At 46.4% G+C, this 21,805-nt stretch overlaps 1 protein-coding gene across 1 annotated transcript; it reads right to left on the reverse strand.

Annotated features, from left to right (window-relative positions):
* Positions 1 to 1,309: 1,309 nt before the first annotated feature.
* On the reverse strand, positions 1,310 to 14,870 carry LOC133899652 (syn-copalyl diphosphate synthase, chloroplastic-like). The gene is made up of 7 exons (XM_062340682.1): positions 14,687 to 14,870; positions 14,373 to 14,455; positions 13,971 to 14,271; positions 13,648 to 13,831; positions 12,424 to 12,638; positions 10,285 to 10,405; positions 1,310 to 2,515 (listed from the first exon to the last, which is right to left on the reverse strand). The coding sequence occupies exons 1-7, from the start codon at positions 14,799 to 14,801 to the stop codon at positions 1,519 to 1,521; spliced, it is 2,016 nt and encodes a 671-aa protein (XP_062196666.1). The 5' UTR covers positions 14,802 to 14,870; the 3' UTR covers positions 1,310 to 1,518.
* Between the last annotated feature and the right edge of the window lie 6,935 nt (positions 14,871 to 21,805).

A 21,805-nucleotide genomic window follows, 5' to 3' on the forward strand; every position in this document is an offset into this window, starting at 1 on the left:
TCCGACTTTTTCTAGCTACTTTTAGCTTCATATAATTATTATTTGGAAGCTTCTTAGGACGTGTACAATGAGGTGACATCAGCCGTCTAGAAAAGAAGTCACCTAGGATTTTATTTGATGTGGAGGAAAGAGAAACAAAAGAGAAAGATACCGTCTATTAATTAACAGACGGTCTAAAATATTAGATAACCATTCTTATAGATAGTATTTCCTCATGGTATAGATGTTGTCTGTTATTTGTGACCTCAACTTTCCACATGTCATTTAACAATTGGATGTTATTTAGATTACTTACAGTCAACCCACACAATGACTTGTCTATTATATTGTCTATATGTGACATGGAATCGTATCACAGACAGCAACTGTCTGTACCACTGCACATGCCCTTATTTAACGGTAGCTAGTATATTTTTTTAAATATGAAAGTTTTTATTAACTCTTAGTGTTAATCAAGACGATACAGCCATAAGAGTATGTTAGCACTAATCTTGCCTTAACATGTTTGAGTCCTTGCATGGGTTATTAGTGCATGTGTGTTATGTAGGTACAGTATGTAGAGTAGTAGCTTGAGTGTTGCATGTAGGATAGATGTTGTTACTCATGCATGTCATTTGTTAGACGTGTTGCATGAGTTTGCACGCGGCTGGGAGCGTGATGTGTTCACGTTGTGCCTGCAGGTAGACGTGCGTACATTGGTAGGCAGCTAGCTAGTTAGTCGGTGCTTAATTAGTTAGTAAGTGCGTGTGGTGCATGTGTTAGTGGAGCGAGTCCTCAGGTTTGTTAATTAGCTTCATACGTGTGAGGAGGGAGTGGAGTCCGGGTATACGTGCGTGGCGTGAGTCCCGCCGGGCAGTTTGTTGCTCCGTGTGCATGTTAGTGAAATTTTATAAGATCATCTTTAACCGATTTTAATCAATGTACAAAATCTCTTTATAAAGAAATTTTCGTTCCCTTTAACGGTTTCTCTTCACGATTTTTATTACGAAGGGATTCTCAAAGTTATTCTTTTTAGGATGAGATTCTCTTCTTTTGTTTCACGAAACCTTTCAAAGTGAAGTTGTTGAAGATGAGAGAAAATAAAGAGGATGAGAATAAAGAGGAGAATCGGAAAGAGAACGAAATGAAAGGTATATGATTGGGATGGTCTAAGCCTGTGTACTCGCTTGATTAAGTGAGTGGTGAATACAGAAAACCAGAAAAGGCGTGCGTCGCCGCATATCCTATGTTGCTCTCGCGTGTGTGCGTCAACACCGGGTGTGTTCTGTATTCGTCCACGGAGTGCTCGCGTTTGGAGTTGCGTGAGTTTGATCCTACATAGCTAAGGTGCCCACAGCCAACACACCAAAAAAGCAAAACAAAAAATATGATAATAGTGTCGACACAAAGCGGAAAAAGCAGTCTAGTCTAGGTACGAGATGTGTTTAGAAAATAGGCGCTTCTATTTTACACTAGTTTGTAATTACCTTTAGCATCTATTTCTTTCTTACATAGAAATGAAATATAGCGCCAACCCCATCAGTTCTGCCGGTACGCGATGAACCGCGCGAGATGGTGCAGTGGCGCGGCGCGGTCGGCATCAAACCGGTCGAGCTCCGCCTCAGCGCTGGCCACGAGCTCGGCGGCGTACGCGCGCGCCCCGTCGACACCCATGAGCTTCGGGTACGTGGCCTTGTCTGCCGCCAGATCCTTGCCGGCCGTCTTCCCAAGCTGCTCGGACGCGCACGTCACGTCGAGCACGTCGTCGATCACCTGGTACAGCAGCCCGATGCACCGGGCGTACCTGCGGATGCTCTCGATCTCCTCACCGGTGCCACCGCCTATGATGGCGCCGCTCACGGCCGCGGTCTCCAGGAGCCGCGCCGTCTTGTGCACGTGGATGTACTCCAGGGTGGCCAGCCCGACTGGTGCGCCCTCGCTAGCGAGGTCCACTATCTGCCCTGCGGCCAGGCCCTCGGCGCCCACGGCGCTGCCGAGCTCGGCCACTGCCCGGAGCGCGCGTACGGCGGGGACGCCGCTGCCCGCGCAGCCGCTTGCCACGTGTTCGAACGCGAGCGCCAGGAGCGCGTCGCCGGCGAGCAGCGCGGTGCTGACCCCGAAGGCGACGTGGTTGGTGGGGCGGCCACGCCGGATGTCGTCGTCGTCCATACACGGCAGGTCGTCGTGGACGAGCGACATGGCGTGGACCATCTCGACGGCGCATGCCACAGGCACCGCCGCGGCCTCGTCGCCCCCTACCAGCTCGCAGGCCGCGAGCGTGAGCACGGGGCGCACGCGCTTGCCCCCGGCAAGGAGGGAGTAGCGCATGGACTCGAGGAGGCGCTCCGGGTGGCGGAGCGGCAGCGCGCGGTCCAGGGCCTCGTTGACGGCAGCGGCCTTGGACGCCATGTACTGCTCGAAGCCGAAGACCTCCTTGTCAGCTTGCAACATGGTGGCGGTGGTAGTGGTTGCCGTGTCATCGATATCCTTTACCGGACAGTTCTTTGTATGACCTAATCCCTCTGGAGTCCAGTGCCTGTTCAAGTGTATACATTACATACAGCGAACCTTTATGTTTGATGTACCCTGTGTTGTATGAACTCAGTGAGAAAAAAGGTAAAACTGTCCATGATATTGTTTCCAGCAATATAAATCCTGCCTTTAGAAGATGGTTACCAGATGTACTACAACACCAGTAGTATCTTGAAATTCGAGATATGGTGTATAGTAAAGGCCGGGGTTAAGCAATGAGGAAGATCAAATCACTTGGTCATGGAATAAATCTGGAAGCTTTACAACTAAATCTGTTTATGAGCATATGACAAACAGATATAGGGTTAGCTTTTAAACATATTTGGAAGTCGAAAATACCAAATAAAATAAAAATCTTCATGTAGTTAATGGAAAATGGTGCGGTATTAACAAAAGATAACATGATCCGGAGGAAGTGGAAGGGAAGTCCTGACTGTTATTTTTGTGATCAGGCTGAAACAGCTAATCATCTGTTCTTCAGTTGCCCAGTTAGCAAAGTTGTGTGGGGCTTTGTGGGCAAATGTTTTGGTGCTCGAGAAAGACCTATCTCTCTGAACCAATGCTGCATGTTGCTATATCATTCGAGGCGTGGAGACGATGCTACAAGCGGCGTGTCAGATGGTAGCGAAGCAGCCGTCGAAGCTGATGTTGCCTGTTGCCGAGGACACGAGGGACAAAGCTGACGAGCAGGGCTGAAGTTTGTTGATGAAAGAGCTTACTTTTGGTGCGAGCTTCTGTGTTGGAAACTTTTGTTTCGGTTATCGCCCAAGGAGCAAGTATTGTAATATATCTAACGCTATCCTGGTTGGGTAGCGATCTCAGAAACTCAGGCTGCGGGCTAAGTCTTAGGGTCTGAAGCAGATGCGATAGACTTAGTCGACGTGCAGGTTTGCGTTAGCTGGAAACTCTATCTCTCTTTCTTTTTCTGGCTTGTAAGACTTAATATTTCCGTTTGCTTGAATGGAAATGGGGATTCGTCCAGCTTCCAAAAAAAAAATATATAGCGCTCCCCTTGAAACTAACAAAGACTAAATGCATGCGAACAGGCATGCCAACTGTACCAAGAGGTATGCTAACTCGGCTCTTCAGTGAGGTAGAAGAGGGGAGGGTTAACTTGTATCATGCATGTGAACAGGTTTATATGCTGATCGAAGAAATTAAGAAGTAAGGTACAATTAAATGTTCCAGTAAAAGCTACTTCTGTCTATGTAAATAACATGTTTTGTAAGGTCTAGTACCTACTATCTACACACCCCAAACAGAAACGAGATCCTCTGACGTTGGAGATTTTGGCGTCAGAGGGCAGTTGGGCAGTTTTGAGCCGTTTGATCATAAATGGGCGGACAAGGTCTGACACCACAGTAGATATGCGAACAGTAAAATCGCTACAGTATGTTAATGAACAGTAAACCTCTCACGAGTTACTGTACACCTATGACGTTACTCCACCAACATCAGAGGAACCGGTTCCCCCCAAACAGATGCAAAAATGCAATTTTGTTGTCCCTTTAGATATAAGCTAAATTACATTGCATTTGGAGAGTTTGTTTGCTGTTGTTAGGTTGAAAACTACCTCCTCCAGATACAAGTTAAATATATATAAACTATCATAGCTTCCATGTTAGGGAAAATACCTTACCCCTAGGGTGTCGATTAAATGCAACGCATAGGAAATAATGTAATAATATGAAGGCAGGACTGCCCCGTGATCCAAGGGTAATTGACTATAATGTCCTCTGGTCATGTGGCAGAGCTAACCTCAATGTAAAATTCTAGGGGCAAAAGTGGTATTTGCCGCGTCCCTCATGTATAAAAGTGGTTTTCTGGTCATGTGGCAGAGGGCAAGGAAGGGGGACTCGACTTTTTTGACTTAGTCCACAGACTCTCTTCCTCTGGCACTCTCCTTCCTTTTAGCTCAATGTTCTTCTCCAAGCTTGAGCCCCCCTGTTGGTAGAGGCTCTCGCCGCACTCTATTCGGGGCACAAATTTGTGCCCCAACAGCTAGCGCCATTCGTGGGGATTCCAGATACAAGAAGCCATGAGAGGAAAGGAGTTGAGAGCACACCGAGAAAGCAGAACATGATCGCTTGCCTCCCTTCGCTACCACGACAACGAATATAGGGAAGCCGCAACAGTGCAGCTCCGCGCGTGCGAGCGCACCGTCTCCCTGGAGCTCGGTGTCGTCGACAGGTAGGCCGCCGCTGTGCGGTTCCATGTACGCGGGCTTGCTGCCGTGGTCTTGTCGGGCCCTTCGCTAGGCGCGATAGACCCGAGGGAGCTCCCTCACCGAGTATCTTCCTGTCGTCTTTCGTACCCACGGAGCATGGTTTCAGTCGTGTGGCTCGTCGGCGGGCAGCGCATAGGTCTGCAGGCTGAGAGGGTTGACCATCGCCTCGCAGATACGGTAAGCACGTATGGACCTCAGGAGCAATAAATAGATAAATAAAATAGTGATGGTTGCTCTTCCTCGGGTGAGTACAAATCGTTGGCATGCTAGGGAGTAGCCATGTACTGGTAAGGTCGCTGTTGGAAGCATGTACAGTGCTAGCAGCCTTTATTAATTCCCTGTAGCTGCTCTGTGGTCTAGAGTGCTGGCCGATGTGAACTGCACAAGGCGCAAAAACCAAGGGGCAGGTTGTGTCCACTCGGCACGGTCTCCTGACACAAGCACTGCACAAGGCGCGAAAGTCAAGGGGCAGGTTGTGTCCACTCGGTATGTTCTCCTGACACAAGCACTGCACAAGGCGCGAAAGTCAAGGGGTAGGTCGTGTCCACTCGGTGTGGTCTCCTGGCACATGCACTGCCTAGGTCACGGGCCCAGTTCGTGGTGGCAAAGTTGTTAGCTATTGTACAGTTCTCTTTAGATGAAGCACATGTAGAGCGAGCCTATTCAAAATATATACTAGCGTTCATTTACGGTCCTGCTGGCAATGTGCAACACCTGCCTTGTTAGAGGAACTTGGTGGCATATCAGAGAGCCCTGTGAGCCCTGCCTACTACTGCTCGTGCGTTAGGAAGACTGGCCGGAGGCTGGGCCGTGCCGAGGCCCTTCCATATAGGACCGCAGCCCCTATCCCCACCATCGACGAGGAAGTAGGGGTGAATACGTATGTCACCACGCCGTCAAGCCTAGCTTGGCCGTGCCGTCGTAGCCGGTGCTCTGGCCGAGCCATGTGCTCTTTCTCTTTCTCACATGTGATGCCCATCCATCGTGCCGTCATGCTCTCTGTCTGAGCCTGACCTTCGCGCCGCTATGCTAGTCCTTCATATTGGCATATTTGCTAAGCCCAGGTTATCTGAGTATTTGTTAAGCCCAGGTTGTTGCTATTGTCCAGAAAGAACACCTATTGCTTGCAGGTGAGGATGCTATGAGCTGAGATAGATGAAGGCCGCAAGCCTTGGTTGCATCGAGCAGGTAACCCTCCATCACCTCGAAGGCCATAGGACTTGGTTGTGTCGAGCAGGAAACCCTCCACAACCTCGAAGGCCACAGGCCTTGGTCACGTTGAGCACAAAACCCTCTGCCACCTCAAAGGCCACAGGCTTCGGTCATGTCGAGCAGGTAACCCTCCGCCACCTCGAAGGCCACATGCCTCAGTCGCGTCGAGCTCCAAACCCTCCACCACCTTGAAGACCACATGCCTCGGTTGCATCAAGCAGGTAACCCTCTGCCACCTCGAAGGCCACAGACCTCGGTCGCGTCAAGCACAAAACCCTCCACCACCTCGAAAGCCATAGGCCTCAGTAGCGTCGAGAAACAAACACTCTGCACCTTGTAGGCTATAGGCCTCGGTCACGTGATGCACTGCCTCGACGGCCCCATGCCTTGGCAAAAACCCACAACGATGACGTGCGTAATCCCATCACAATGGCACTAGCTCCGCACCTCGTAGGATGTAAGCCTCGGTCGCGCGACGCACTGCCTCGACGACACCATACCTCGGCAAAAACCCATGATGGTGGTAAAAGCCCGTCACAGCGGCACTTGCTCCGCACCTCATAGGCTATTAGCCTCAGTCGCGTGGCGCAGCCTCAGCAGCCCCGCGCCTCAACAGAGCCCATAGCAATGGCATTGATAAGCCCGTCATCGCGGCCCTATTTGGTACCTCGAAGTGTCAGGACTTCGATCACATAAATATACAGCATTAAGGCTCCGCTCCTTGGTGAGAAACCACACCTGCTTAAGGCGCGGGACACGCCCTCTGCTAGCTCGCAACCGAAAGACGCGAGGGGGTCGGGGGATGATGCTCTGCGCAAAATGCGATGCACGTATGATGAAGGACGCGCCTACCACTTGCTCACGACCGAAAGACGGGAGGGGGGCCAGGGGGTCAGGGAGCCCATAATGGCAGGCACTGTGCAATGCTGAATTAGGTTGTGCGCTAAGCCAACTAATAGTAAGCTAGCCACCCTTAATTCTTATAAGAGTTAAAACACATTATCTTCAAAATAGTTACAAGAACCAAAAGGGACCAATGCAAGGGTCGAGATCCTGATAAACTTGAGTGGCACACGAGAGTGTGATTGGCTCCGGGGCCTCATTGTCATCACGCCACCCCTTTGTTCTGACACCGACTTCGCCTCCGGAGAGCCAACTTTCCCCATCCTAAGGATTTGGGATGACATTTTTCCCGATTAACCCAGATTTTCCACTCAGAAGAGGGCACTTCTCGGGTGGCTCACGGAGCTACTTGGAGAAGACTCGGTACCCTGGTTAGGTGACCTAGGGGCTACCAGGACCCCGGTTGGACGAAAGTCCTACCCGGAGACTTGCCAACGTTTCAGTTGAGGGAAAAGTGTTGTGAGCATAGAAAAAATGATCAAAAGGAGATTGCCAAGGATTCATAAAAATCATCAAACCGATGGTTTTTACATCCAAAAGATGCTTGCATGCGTAGGTCGCCTCTCCGAGTTCCTAGCTTTTCGAGCAACTCAGAAGAGAAAAGCACAAAGAAAAATGACACTAAAAGTCCCTAATGGCGGCGCCTACGCTTCTGGTGTCTCCCACCACGAGGGCCGAGGTAGAAGCCAGCCCCCGAACTGCCATAGCCATCGGACGAAGAGGAGCTAGGGGACACTGTGGCCTTCCTTTTCGCCGCCCCGGTCTCCTCATAATCCTCTTCCGTCTCCTCCTCCTCGATCTCCTTCTCGAGGAGGTCCCAGTTGATTTCCCCCTCGTCATCTGAGGAAACGTCGATGACCTTGATCGGGGAGCCCGATTGGGTCAGAGAAGGGGATGGGGCGGCTGGCGACGGCCCTTTCAGTGATGGTGGGAGCACGGCGGTCGGAGTTGGCTCCAGCACGGGAACTAGCTCCAGCTCTGGACGGGGGCCCCCTTGTATCGCCAACCCCCGGTGGCACTACGACCAGTGAAATCGGCGCCGACGTCAGAGGTAACCCGACTAGATCACTCGCACCCGGAGTGGGAAAAGACGCCATGATCAGCGAGGGAGGATTTCTATCTCTTGCTCAACAATAGATGGCTCGCAAGGTAAACCTCTGCTTATAAAGCTCTGCCAGTCGTAGGCATATGCTTTGAGAAGGAAACGGGGTTGTCACGATGCTAGTCCCACGACTTTTTCGATTACTGCTCGGGGGCACATGGCAACACCCCGACTAGCCCCGCGATGTTTCCGAGATCTACTCGATGCCCTGGTTTTTTGGGCACATGTCCCATCGCATTTATTGCTCGAATTCCTTTCGGCGCGTGCAAGGGCAGTTGGCGCAGGACCCTAGGAGAACTGACGCATTACCCCATCAGACGCGCTGCTGTTACCTTGCGTCATCATGTACTTGCGCCAGAAAAAGAGGAGAATATCTCACCACCACACAAAATCTCTACTGTGACAGTTCAAAATTTGAAAGACTTGCTGTCAGACATCCTGCTCGTACCGCCTCACTGCCCCTCAGCTCTGCCGTTGACTCCGCCTCCGGCCACCATCGCCGGGGCTTCGGACCACACCATCTCCGTCGAGCATCGTCGCTGACGCTCACGGCACCTGCCGAAGGGGTCGCGGCACCACGCCGTCCCTCAGCTCCGCCGTCGACTCCGCCTCCCGCCACCACCATTAGGGCTCAGGACAACACCGTCTCCATCAAGCCTCATCACTGCCGCTCACGGCAACCGCCGAAGGGGTCACAGCGCCATGCCGCCCCATGGCTCTGCCGTCGACTCCGCCTCCGGCCACCATCGCCGAGGCTCCAGACCACACCGTCTCCACCAAGCCTCATCACCGCCACTCGCAACAACCGCTGAAGGGGTCATGGCGCCACACCGCCCCTCAGCTCCGCCATCGACTCTGCCTTTAGTCACCGCCACGGGCCTCCAGACCGCACTGTCTTCGTCGAGCCTCGCCGCCCCTCAGCTCAGCCATCGACTCCACCTCCAACCACCATCGTCGGGGCTCCGGACCACACCATCTCTGTCGAGCCTCGTTGCCGCTGCTCGCGGCAACCACCGAAGGGGTCACGGCGCCACGCCGCCGCCTCTGGCGGAGCCGCAAGGCTCTGGACCATGCCACCCCTCGGAGGAGCCGTCGACTCCACCTTCAGTCACCTCCATGGAGCTCCAAACCACACCGTCTCAGTCGAACCTCACTGTGGCTACCCGCTGAAGGAGTCGCGGACTGCCTCCCTTCGTCTCTTCGTCGACTTCGCCTTCGGTTCTCGCCGCGGTGCTCCGGATGACTCCGCCTCTGTCGAGCCTCGCCGCAGCTACCCATTGACGGAGTTGCGGATTGCCTCCCTCAGCCTCGACATTGACTTCGGCCCCGTTTCTGTCGAACCCCGCCGCAGAGATGCTTCAGGTGGCGCTACTCCATCGAGCTATGCCACTGACACCATGTGAAGCCTCGGGCCGCTTGACACCATCAGCGTCACAACGAGCTTCGCACTGCCACCCCTGACGTGTGCCGTTACGAGGCTTGGTGCTGCATGAAGCCTTCGGAAATTACACCGAGTTTGCTAATGACTACCCTGGAGCTCTCGACCCCCAAGAGGTAGAGGTAAGATATGTTGCATCCACTTGCCCCTCAAGACCTCGGGGCTCGTAGATGAGGGGTGCTGTTGGGGAAAATGCCTTACCCCCAGGGTATCGATTAAATGCAACGCATAGGGAATAATGTAATAATACGAAGGCAAGACTGCCCCCGTGATCCAAGGATAATTGACTATAATGTCCTCTGGTCATGTGGCAGAGCTGGCCTCAGTGTAAAATTCTAGGGGCAAAAGTGGTATTCGCCGCGTTCCTCATGTATAAAAGAAGCTCCCAGAGGACAAGGAAGGGGGGCTGGAGGGACTCGACTTTTTTGACTCAATCCACAGACTCTCTTCCTCTAGCACTTTCCTTCCTTTTGGCTCAGTGTTCTTCTCCAAACTTGAGCCCCCTTGTTAGGAGAGGCTCTCGCTGTGCTGTCCGGGCCCCAACATTCCATAATATCCCTATGTTCCTAAGTAGCAAAAGAGTTTTCATGATTTGGAGATAACTTCACATCAGTTTATCCTACATATACCCTTCCTATATCGGTATAGTTTACAATGTAACTTATTACTATGGATTATCGTAACACACAATCCCATAGCAGTATGTTACGTAATGAAAGGGGATCATGGTATGTATGCACCTTGCATGTTATTCATCTAATCGACTATATATCGTTAGGTGGTGAATATATAATCTATTGTATGTCGTGAAGAGAAAAGTAATCATATACATGGTCAATTAAACAGACATTTAGGTGAAGTATTTGTAAATAGGTCGTACATATATGTTACCTGTAAATATAGTCTAAGCAATCCTCAATTTCACTTGTGAAGTCCCTCGATATGCCCAACCTCGTCAACCGATCGACCGCCCATAAGCGTTCGTACACATCCAGAGAGTAGATACAGGGCACTGAAAACATAATATATAAAGGTGTAAGTAAACATTAAGTGTGCTTCTTTTTTAGAGCGGACAGTGCGAGTTGAGTTCGTGCGCCGGGAGAGGAAGAAAGGAGAAACAAGGAGACGTGCCCTGGAGAAGAAATGTGTTTGCGAGTTTGTATGGTCTATCTACTCAGGGATTTGCTCGACGCTTCGACATAGAGGGATGTAGTTCGCATGCATGCATATTGATAGAGACTTGGACTCCAACATTCTGTTGACGATAACATGAATCAGCCCACCGCACTCCATGCCGCGCCGCCGGGCCAATACTACTTTCTAAGGCTTTGTTTGGATGGCCCAAATACGACTCAGATCCAGGCCCAAAATTTTTGGGCATGTCCAACATTGGGCCATCAAGGCAACTCCATGCATAAGTACATTCCTTTTTACCAATTTCAACATATCAGGAACGTTTAGTTGACAGAGTTTTTTTTATATTTTCTAACATAAATAATTAAATAAATAGATATCCGAGAAAAATATTTAAAAAATAAACCCTACCGTCCTCTCATCTCTCATAAAACGGTTAGCCTCTTGGGCAGTAAGCAGAGAGGCGGTCAGCCCGTCGGATGAACAGTACTCGGCAGGAGTACCAATTCATTTTTTTATTTTCTCTTTTTAAAATAGTGGTCTTCTGTTGCTTCAAAAATTTTAAAACTTTTTTACATATTTCATAATCCATGTGCAACCTATTTTAATTGGATTCATCCAAAAACCCTGCGTAGAATTTGAACTAAAATTCTCCAAAAAATACTACTTTTATAACTTGTAACAATTATTAGGACCTCAAATAAATTTAAAAAATCTTGAAAAATTCACTAATAATCTTCTTATTTGATGGAATAATTTCTAAAATTATTTCCAGCCTAGGTTATATAGTGAAAAAGTGAGTTACTTTGTAATACTCTATTTATATATATTTTTATCATTTCATGTATTTAATTTGAATTCAACAAAAATGCAAACGTATACAAATGGGTTGAATTTTTATCATTTTTTATATGTTTGATTTTTTTTGAATTTAAATTGAATTAAAAGAAAAATATCACATGAAATGATAAAAATGCATATAAATAGAGCATTACAAATGAGCTCACTTCATCACCATATAACCTAGGGTTGGAAATTATTCCATAACATAAGAAGATTATTAGTGAATTTTCTTAGATTTTTGAAAATTTATTTGAGGTCTTAACAATTGTTAGAAGTTATAAAAGTAGCATTTTTTGGAGATTTTAGTTCAAATTCTACCCAGGGTTTTTAGGTGAATCCAATTAAAATGGTTTTCATATGGATTATGAAATACGTACAAAAAGTTTTAGGATTTTTGAAGTAACAGAAGACTACTATTTTAAATAGAGGCGGTAAGGACGCCAGCTCGCATGGTGGACTGCTTACCGCTCTCTCAGGGGCCGGTAAGAGCCTAACCGCCTCATGAGAGGGCGGTAGATGTCTATTTTTTAAATATTTTTATCGAGCGTCTATTTATTTAATTATTTATGTTAGAAAACATAAAAATAAAAAAACTCTAGTTGACACACAAGCAAGTTTCCGTAAATTCCCCAAAAGGTTGTTTCGATGGCCCAAACGTGACCCATATCAAGGCCCAAAAGAACTAGTTTTGGTCAGGATTGGGCCATCCAAGCAACTTTCACTGTGTTCTTGTTGACTAATTTTGCCAGGGAATATACTATGTGCAAATGCCACAAATGCTGAATCCCAAGAATTTAAACAAACACATAATAAAAATTTCAAACAATAGTACTAAGTAAAAAAAGGATGTGTTGTGACCACATGTAAAATTCCAACTTCAAACTCATGTATTTTGCAAGGACAAAATAGACAACTTGGTTGCGTAGTTCTGTCCAAAACTTAGTTTTACTATTCAAAACACCGTTCGTTGTTGACTATTTATGTTAATTTTTTTTCACGCTTTAACAAAACACCCCTTCTGAAAATTGTGCATGTGAATCAACAAAGTTTTACCTCCGCCATTGAACTTTTGGATGATTCCATCAAGGTACTCGAAGCATTTCTTGTCTCCTGTTTGCTTGAGACCAGTGGCTGTTACAGCAGGTGAGCAACGAAAGGACCCATCGAGACACCGGAGCTTAAGGAGCTTTTCCCGGTCCAAGTCTACCATTCGCTCTATGATGTGAAGTAGAGTCGTTGGCATAGCGTGTAGCACATCTCTAGGAATCCTAAAATTTGAGAGAGTCAGCTGATTGATTGATTGCACATAGACTACTGAATCTAAAAAAAAAAAATGTAAAATGTTTTGTACTCCTTCTGTCCACAATTGTAGATCGTTTTGACATTTATAGTTCCAATGCAAAACACTGATTATAAAATTAGATTACAATGCATTTCTGCAAGATAAATCTAATAACAATATTTTTGTATACTTATTGCATGTACTTTCGCACATACTAGTAATCAAAGACATGGTTGGCTGTGCAAATCTCATAACTGCTAGTGAGACGCTCAATACAATTAAACAAGTGTACTTTTTTTGTCAACCCATGTTTTTTCTAACGAATGCTATTTCAAACTTGCAAAAGGCTTAAATTGTGGTCTATTTAAATTGGAAAGGAGGATCTCAAAAACGAAAGAAGATGACGGCAGAGGCATACAATAGATCTCAAGGGATGAGCTCCAGCGGTGCAAAGTTTGACTGACGAGGGTTCAATAAAGAAGAAGACTGTAATACACTATTATGCATTTCCTAAAGATGAACTCTAGTCCAAAAAAGAAACTATGTTTTCTTTTGCTCTATTTTACTTTTGATTTATTGACCTTGATACATATCAGCTGGCCACTTTGTGTTTCAAGATGGCATTCTGCCATTTCTTTTGTTTCCTTTCGTTTTTAGTACCGTTGGTTAGAAACTCTATAGCGCAAAACAATTTGGTTTCACCAACGAAATCAGGAGGAATCCTTTTTTCAAACAAAAACATAGTAAAAATCTAGTTAGATCCGCGAGTAACCATTTAATCCCTAAACATTATAAGCCGGTTCGGTGCTGGTGGCAACGAAATGACTATAAATAAACCTTGCATCACATGATGATGAGGAAATAGTCGAAGGGGCCATGACCTATGATTTCTCTATAGAGCGAAATGGACTTTATTCTTTAAATATAAATCCATCTATTGTGCATGGCATGCTTAAAATTTTCCAAAAGAAAACGAATAGGTTTACGCTACATACTTAGCGAGCTTTCTGTTTCTCTGGGCATATATCGCTTCCAAGGCTGGCTCATCATAAGGGATGTCCAGATCCAGGTCCTTGGCCATTTCTAGGAGTGAGGGGAAGGCAATCTCGAATCCAACTAGCATACAATCCTCTTCCTCGTCGGCCAACCTCCACATATTTTCTTGGATAAACAACAAACCTACAACAACAACAACCAAAAGCTTATCATTGCTTAAAATAGCATAGTAAATCCTAAAACAAACAAGTTGATAGTGATATATATCCACTCGAAGAAACAATGGAGAAGTTTGACCTAAGCAAATAATCCAGTGATATACCTCTCTCGCATTTGTCGGTGTGGATGTTCCAAGACGTCAACGCCACAACACATGCTAGGGTGCTGATGATCCGGTCACTGAACATGAAGAAGTCGTCATCACCCCACGAACCATCTGGTAGCTGATTTTGGATGATCCAGTCGATGCCCGATGGGAACTGCGGCCCATCACCCCCATCTAGGTTCTTGAGAAGGGCGACCATCGCCATGTCATAGGCTGAAATACTACTCTCACCCTCTCCGATTGACCTCAATGCTGCTCTGATGGCATCGATCATGCTTGTCGTCTCGCTTGGTTCATCCTTGAGGTAGATTTTTTTTGGGTTTTATCAGCGTCTAGTATGTTCTTTAATTTGTATACAAATGATCAATCCGCTCAGCGTGAGTTTATATGTATACACACCGTGTGTCTACGACGTCCATCAACTGCCCGTTCGTATGCTTCTCCTGACTCCGGGTACGGGGATTTGCTTATTAGCATGGGCCCTGAAAATCAGGCATGCATGGAAGGTGAAAATGTTATGTACATGAAAATCGTATACTAAAAGACGAACACATGAACCACTGTCATATTTAGTTACTACTGTCCTTTTACATGGTTTTAAGAACTATAACCTATATATGTAATGCATGACCTTTGGACATTAATTGTATGTCATGCTCTTGATAGACTACATGCGTTTAGGTCAGAATTGAAGATGGATAAGTCATGACTACCACATGATCTACGGCGAGCGTGTAGGTGTAGGAAAGGTCGTCGCCATGGCTGGGCGCCGGCCGTCGGCTGGCCGAGCAAGGGAACGTGCAGGAGTGCTGCAGTAAACGCCGGCATCCTCCGTGCTCTCTCTCTATATTTCACTCTCTCCCTCTCTCTTAATCACTCTTGTAGACCTATTAGATATTGGTTGAGTGATGAGCTCCTACTTGCCACCATCCTTCTGTATTTATAAGCTCAAGGTGTGGAACCGTGTACGTGTTACTAATTGACAAGTACAAGTAGTAATGAGTCCGGCCGACAGGTTTGAATTCCTTCCTACTTTGGACCTTTGGTATTGCACCACGAGGTTGTTCTGGGTGCCGTTTGCCCATCTTCTGGGAATCGTCTTTCCCTCTTCTCCAACTCCGGTAGTTTATAAACTATGGTGGCAAATAAGCAAGTAGAGTTTTCACATATAAGAAAAATATGTTTGTTGAATGGCATATAAATAGATCTGGTGTTTTTCAGTGATAAATAAGCCATTTCTCACTACGGGAAACGTGAGCAATTTATTAAAAGAGATATTGCCCTGGAACAGTTTCCACTAAACCTATGAGTGCATTGATGAAACCAGAGGATCTAAATTATAGTTCCCTGTTACACCTAAAAGAAGGAAAATGCTTCACGTCCGACTGTTTTCGTACGACCGTGGTGCGACTAGTGCATTTGCACGTGCTGTGCAAGTGGGACAAAACAGTCGGACGCACAGCAGTGTTCCTAAAAGAAAGAGGTAGGTGTTTCAATTCATGCGTGCATTTACTTGGTCTGGAATGAATTGAAGTACAAGCTTGTCATATAATTCCAGTGAGCAATTCATATCCCACTCTGACCAGTTAAGTAGTTTTCTTGTTCACGTGGTGGAGTAAGTAATTGATAATGCCTTTTCTTTTTGCATACAGCACTTGCAAAACCTTTGTTATGTGGCCATGCATGCAGTTTTTAACTGCTCTTGAAATAAAATGATATGCTGGACACGGAAAGTGACATATTGAGACTGAGGCCCAACATCCATTAGTTCCAGCAGAGCTAATAAGTACCAATCCATGTAGCAAGACAAATGTCAAAAAACATGCCTGGAAACACCACACATCGTTCACAAGTCCAAGTCACGACTGACAATGATACAACGGATTTGTCCACAACTGACAATGATCCATGCATCATATATTCATATATATGACCATTCAAACTGAAAGATCAAGCACGGGTCTGAAGATGACGTGACAGCATACAATATTCATGCATGCCACCCAAGGTCGCCGAGGCCGCTGGCCGTGAGCCTGTTACATCAGCTGATAGCCCCCTTTTTTCCATGGTGAACTCTAAAGAAGTTATTGTCTGGAATAGGAGTTGGATAGAGTTTGGGAAAGGGTATGGGAAATGAGGTGGGGTAAGAAGAGGGGGTACGAGTGTTGGTGAAAGAAATGGGCCCTCAACCCTCCGATGATGATGAACTTGAAAGTGTCGGTCAGGGGTGCAGACTGAATACCTAACGTTACCTATGGGGGAGAACATTAAATGCAGCCTGCGGTGGGTGATGTAGTCGCGTCTGTTCGGTCGGTAGCGGGACGCGTGACGCCTTGGTATTGGAGCATTGTGGAGAGCGGTTCCGCCTCCCCATGATTACGGGGAGAGGAAACAGGACGTGCGCACGCATTGCAAGGAGGTAACGGCCCATTCCCCAATCTATAAGGTGGGGGTTTGGACGAGTTGTGAGATCATGCGATGAAAAATTAGTTTGAATGATGAAATTGGCAGAGCAAAGTGATTTAGCTTAATGACATTAGGATAATGTTCATGAGTTACTAGGTTGCTGCTTAGATATGCTTATACGTTGGTGTTAGCATAGAGATGATGCAATATACTTGTATGAGTAGTGTTGCGTGAACTGATCTTGAGTAAGTCAGGAAGGACTTGTGCTCATACTCGTTTGTTGATTCATGTGCAGGTGTTGCTCGAAGGCGAACGTGGTCGATGACAGATCGGTGAACTAAGTTCAGGGAGGAACTGAGGTTCAGCGACTAGGTTTAGGAGGAACTGAGGTCATAGCGATCGAGGATGTCAGGCGGGACGTTCGGGCTAGAGAGCGGTGTATGTGAAGAGAAGGTTGCATGTGTGCGACTAGGTGCATTGGGGAGAAGGGCAGACGTACGCGAGGTCGTGGGCAACTAGATTGTGTGTTCGGATGATGGAGTTGTTCGAGTACATGGCAAGGTCAGGCTGCGGTCTGATTGGTCGAAGAGTCCAGTCCCATAAGGAATCGAGTGCTAGTCTGAGTTAGACTCGAGCATGAGTTGAATTCGGTTATGGGTGGACGTGTCTTGGTATGGTTTGTATCTGGATAGGATACGACTAGGTTGTTTCCAAACCAAGGACGGTTTGGAGGACTATATATTGAGAGGGTCTTGGTTAGGGTAAGGTGCGTAAAGAACGAGATCAGATTTAGACTTTTGATCTAGGGAGTAGATCTGTCTAGGGTTTGAGATTTCGTGAAAATCTTTGTTGGATGCTTTGGAGAGGCATCTTGTAAACTCATCTATGCAATGAAAATCAAGTTCCATAAGTTGATGAGTTGCTGATTCAGAATTTTCTTTCTGTTCTATATTCTGCGTACTTGGTTTTGGTTTTTGATTAATTTTGTGTTTTTATCAAGTTTCATCTTAGTTTAATCCATCCAAAACCTTGCTAGAATATCTAGTGTTTTATCTGAGAAAATTTCGAGTGGTTTTGGTTTGATCTCGAGTAGTTTTTTGGTCAACTTGACTAGGTTTCGATCTACTTGATTCTGGTTGACAGAGTCTGCTGCGACTAGACATAATTCTTGATCCATATATCCGATTGTCTCGATTCTTATTGGGTTAGTTTCGAATTTGAATCTAGTTTCAGCTGTCCAAATTTGAGGGCAATCGAATTAGCGGATCTTTCTCTACATTATTTTAACTAGGGCATGTACAATCTATTTCTTGTGGAATACCAAGTTTAAATCGATTTTTGATTTGGGTGAATTAATCCTTGAATTTGGTTTCCACAATAATTCACCCTCCTCTGATTGCCTTATTAGAGTGTAATCAATTCTACAATTGGTATCAGAGCCTTAATCCTTTTCTAATTGATCTTAATCGGTAATTAGAAACATGGCTTTAGATAGGTATTCCACAAAACCTTGTGTTTTCGATGGAGTTGATTTTCAGTTCTGGAAGGCGAAGATGGAGGCCTACATTCAAGCACAGGGCTTTGCAATTTGGGAAAAAGCTCTACAAGCCAGATGTGGTTTCGGAGAATAATGAAGTGACGTCACAGAACATGACAGCCGTCGAGGCAAATAGCAAGGCAAGAAACTTTATCATCCAAGGCTTGGGAATGAGCGACTTCGACTGAGTAATACATCTCAAATCAACGTATGAGGTATGAAAAACACTCTGTGATTACCATGAAGGTTCAACTACTATTAAAGAGGTACGTCAAGATTTATATAAGAAAGAATACATGAAATTTGAGATGAAACCCAGTGAGTCACTAGATGATTTCTTTGCTCGGTTTAATAAAATTCTTAGCAATTTGCGCACTGTTAATATTACATATACTGATGCTAAGAATGCACGTCAATTACTAGGAACTTTAGATATGTCAGTATGGGAGATGAAAGTTACATCTATTAGAGAATCTTCTGTCATGAGTACACTTACATTAGATGTTCTTTATTCTAAATTAAAAACTCATGAACTAGATGTCTTTGTTAGGAAGAATGTTAATAAATCAATTGCTTTGGTTTCTCAATCCAACATGTCTCATATTGAATCTTCCTCATCAAGCTTTTCATTATCTTCTATATCTTCACTAACTGATGATCAGCTTGAGTTGATTCCTGAAGAAGATTTAGCACTACTATCTACTCGTTTCTCTAAAGCATTGCAGAATATGCATATGAGAAAGAGAGGAAGTGGAGGTCCTCAAAGATGCTATGAATGTGGTGATCTCAACCATATTTGTTCCAATTGTCCTAAGCTTGCAGAGAAGGCATCAAAAGAGGAGAAGGAGAAAAAGAAGCGCTTGATCAATGACAAGAAGAAGAAGAGGTTTCTCAACCATAAGGTTGTGCATCGAGTTCTTTTGGCACTTGAACAAGTCAACCTGAGTGACGTTGATTTGGAGAGCAGCGAGGATGACACAACATCCAAGAGCAAGACATTGCATGATTTGACTGGGTTGTGTCTCATGGTAAGAAACAAAGAAAGCTTAACCGAGGACGAACTTGACAGCGACGGTAATGAGGTATTACCTACTTATGATGATCTATCTAATACTGATGTTCGTCTTGGTACACTCTTAGAGAAACGTAACAAAAAAATTAAGAAACATGATGTTTTAATTGAATCACTGAATTTTGAAATTGCAAGGCTTAAGATTTTAATTCCTGATGATGATGCTTGCAAGTCATGTGACTTAGTTTATACTGAGCTCACTTCTCTTATAGATGTTCATGCTTCTACTGTTGAGAAACTCAGAGAAGAAATTGAGAAGAATGAGAAACTTGTTGTGTTAAATTGCAAACAAGTTAAAAATGCTAGTTGTTCAACGTCTGATTTGCTTGATTCAACTTCCTGTTCTAATTGCTCAATTCAACTTCCTGTTCTAATTGCTCAATTGTAGAATTGAAGTTGCATGATGCTAATGCTAGAGTTTCTCAAATAGCTAATGACATGATTACTCATGAGATTCTTTCATACTATAATTGTCGTAAGCAAAAGAAACCCATGAATGTTGTTTGTAATAAGTGCCCAGCTGTTTCTAAACAGGTTGATTACTTGAAAGGAACTTTAGAACATTTTTCTATGAGAAAGAAAAATCTGAACCTGATTTTAGATTCATCTAAGTCAAGAACATGTAAACAAGGTTTAGGTTTTGATTCCTATGCTCGTTCTAAGATAAATGTACCCACTATTATCAGGGCTCTTGGTAGTGGCAAATTTGAAACACTTGCTGAATCTGAACCTAAGAAGGTTGTTTTTAAGTCTGCTGGATTTTTATCTTCTACAATGAATGCAAATGTTGCTTCTTCGTCTAAATCCACACATCAAGTTAAGTACAATTGCACTCATTGTGGTAGAGATGGACATGTAGTAGATTTTTGCTTTAGACTAGCTAAACAACAAAGGAAAGAAAAGTTTAAGGCTAGATTGTGAGATCATGTGATGAAAAATTGGTTTGAATGATGAAATTGGCAGAGCAAAGTGATTTAGCTTAATGACATTAGGATAATGTTCATGAGTTACTAAGTTGCTGCTTAGATATGCTTATACACTGGTGTTAGCATAGAGATGATGCAATATACTCGTGTGAGTAGTGTTGCGTGAACTGATCTTGAGTCAAGTCAGGAAGGACTTGTGCTCATACTCGTTTGTTGATTCATGTGCAGGTGTTGCTTGAAGGCGAACGTGGTCGATGACGGATCGGTGAACTAAGTTCAGGGAGGAACTGAGGTTCAGCGACTAGGTTCAGGAGAAACTGAGGTCATAGTGATCGAGGATGTCAGGCGGGACGTTTGGGCTAGAGAGCAGTGTATGTGAAGAGAAGGTTGCATGTGTGCGACTAGGTGCATTGGGGAGAAGGGCAGACGTACGCGAGGTCGTGGGCAACTAGATTGTGTGTTCGGATGATGGAGTTGTTCGAGTACATGGCAAGGTCAGGCTGCGGTCTGATTGGTCGAAGAGTCCAGTCCCATAAGGAATCGAGTGCTAGTCTGAGTTAGACTCAAGCACAAGTTGAATTCGGTTATAGGTGGATGTCGGTGTATCAAGAACCGGGGATCCCTGAGTCCCGAGGTCAGGCCAGCCATCCGCCACATGGCGCCATCCCGCGAGGTCCCTCCTGGGGGGTGAGAAAAGTTCAAGTCCCGGGAGAAGGTGCTCGGGGCCACAGTCATTGGTCCCCGAGCACCCCAGTTCCCCGATGATCCGCGGAGTCTAAGTACCGGGAAGAAAAGTGCTCGGGCCGGTGCCTGGTCACCCCCGAGCACCCTAGTCCCTCGATGACCAGAATAGCTAAAATTCCAGGAGAGAGTGCTCGGGGCTGCGAGCAGCAGCCCCCGAGCGCTCGGTTGCCTGAGGTTCTACACAAAGGGTGCTCGGGAGAGAGTGCTCGGGGCTGCACGTGGCGGCCCCCGAGCATTCGGTTCCCCGAAGGATCATGCAAGAGTGCTCGGGAGAGAGTACTCGGGGAGGTGAACAGTACCCCTGAGCGCCCGGTACCCCGAAGACGAAGATAGGCATTCCCGGGAGAGGGTGCTCGGGGAGGTGAACAGTACCCCCGAGCACTCGTTCCCCGTCGACCCAGAAAGGCCGGGAGAGGGGCCCACCGATGAGGTGTCCGCCAGTCAGAGGTCCGAGGCCGCATTTAATGAGCGTGCGCGGCCTGACACATTCAACTGCTCCCGCCGCAGCGTCAGTTCCTACCATGCTTTGGCAGAGGGGCGTGGGGCTATTAATTGCACGGGTCCCGTCCCGTATCACCCGTATCATCGCAAGGATCGCGTTCCATCTACCGCCCTGCTGTGGTAGAGGAACAAGACAGGGCGGGCACGCCGGGTTGCTCTGCGGCTGCCCGGTGGGCTCTCTCCATGGTGCCCGTTGCCAGGGCGTTTATAGTGATAGGTGACCAGGCGTGCGGCGTTTTTCCACCCTCCGGTCACTTCGCCCAGAAGAAATGATGACGCCTTTCCCAGTGATGGTGTCTTGGAACTTGTGCCCCCCTCCTTCCCGTTCGGGGCATGTCGCAGCCGGCGAGTGCTTAAAAGAGCCGGTGGCACAGAGAAAAAAAGGGGACCCGACCGACGGAAAGAGAGCAGGCTGAATCAGTAGAAAGGACGGAGAACCCGAACAAGAGCGACAAGCATCCAAGCATCAAGAACCGAACCATAGACGAACACAAAGCACAAGACCAGAGCGTAGCTCCAGCAAAAGAAGAGGGAGCCTCAAGCTCTTAGTTAGATCATATTTCTTGTAACCAGCAACATCCTTGAGGGACTTCTCAGGACAGTTATTGCATCCATACAGGAGTAGGGTATTACGCCCCCGTGCGGC

This window comes from Phragmites australis, chromosome 18, assembly GCF_958298935.1.
Source record: "Phragmites australis chromosome 18, lpPhrAust1.1, whole genome shotgun sequence".
NCBI lineage: Eukaryota > Viridiplantae > Streptophyta > Magnoliopsida > Poales > Poaceae > Phragmites > Phragmites australis.

What these genes read in the sequence shown, in the direction of transcription:
- LOC133899652 (XM_062340682.1), bottom strand. Translation starts at nt 14,801, where the DNA reads ATGCCGGCGTTTACTGCAGCACTCCTGCACGTTCCCTTGCTCGGCCAG. An exon ending in CGCTCGCCGTAGATCATGTG is followed by an intron (nt 14,456 to 14,686) that starts GTAGTCATGACT and finishes CCTGATTTTCAG; the next exon opens with GGCCCATGCTAATAAGCAAA. An exon ending in ATGGACGTCGTAGACACACG is followed by an intron (nt 14,272 to 14,372) that starts GTGTGTATACAT and finishes ATCTACCTCAAG; the next exon opens with GATGAACCAAGCGAGACGAC.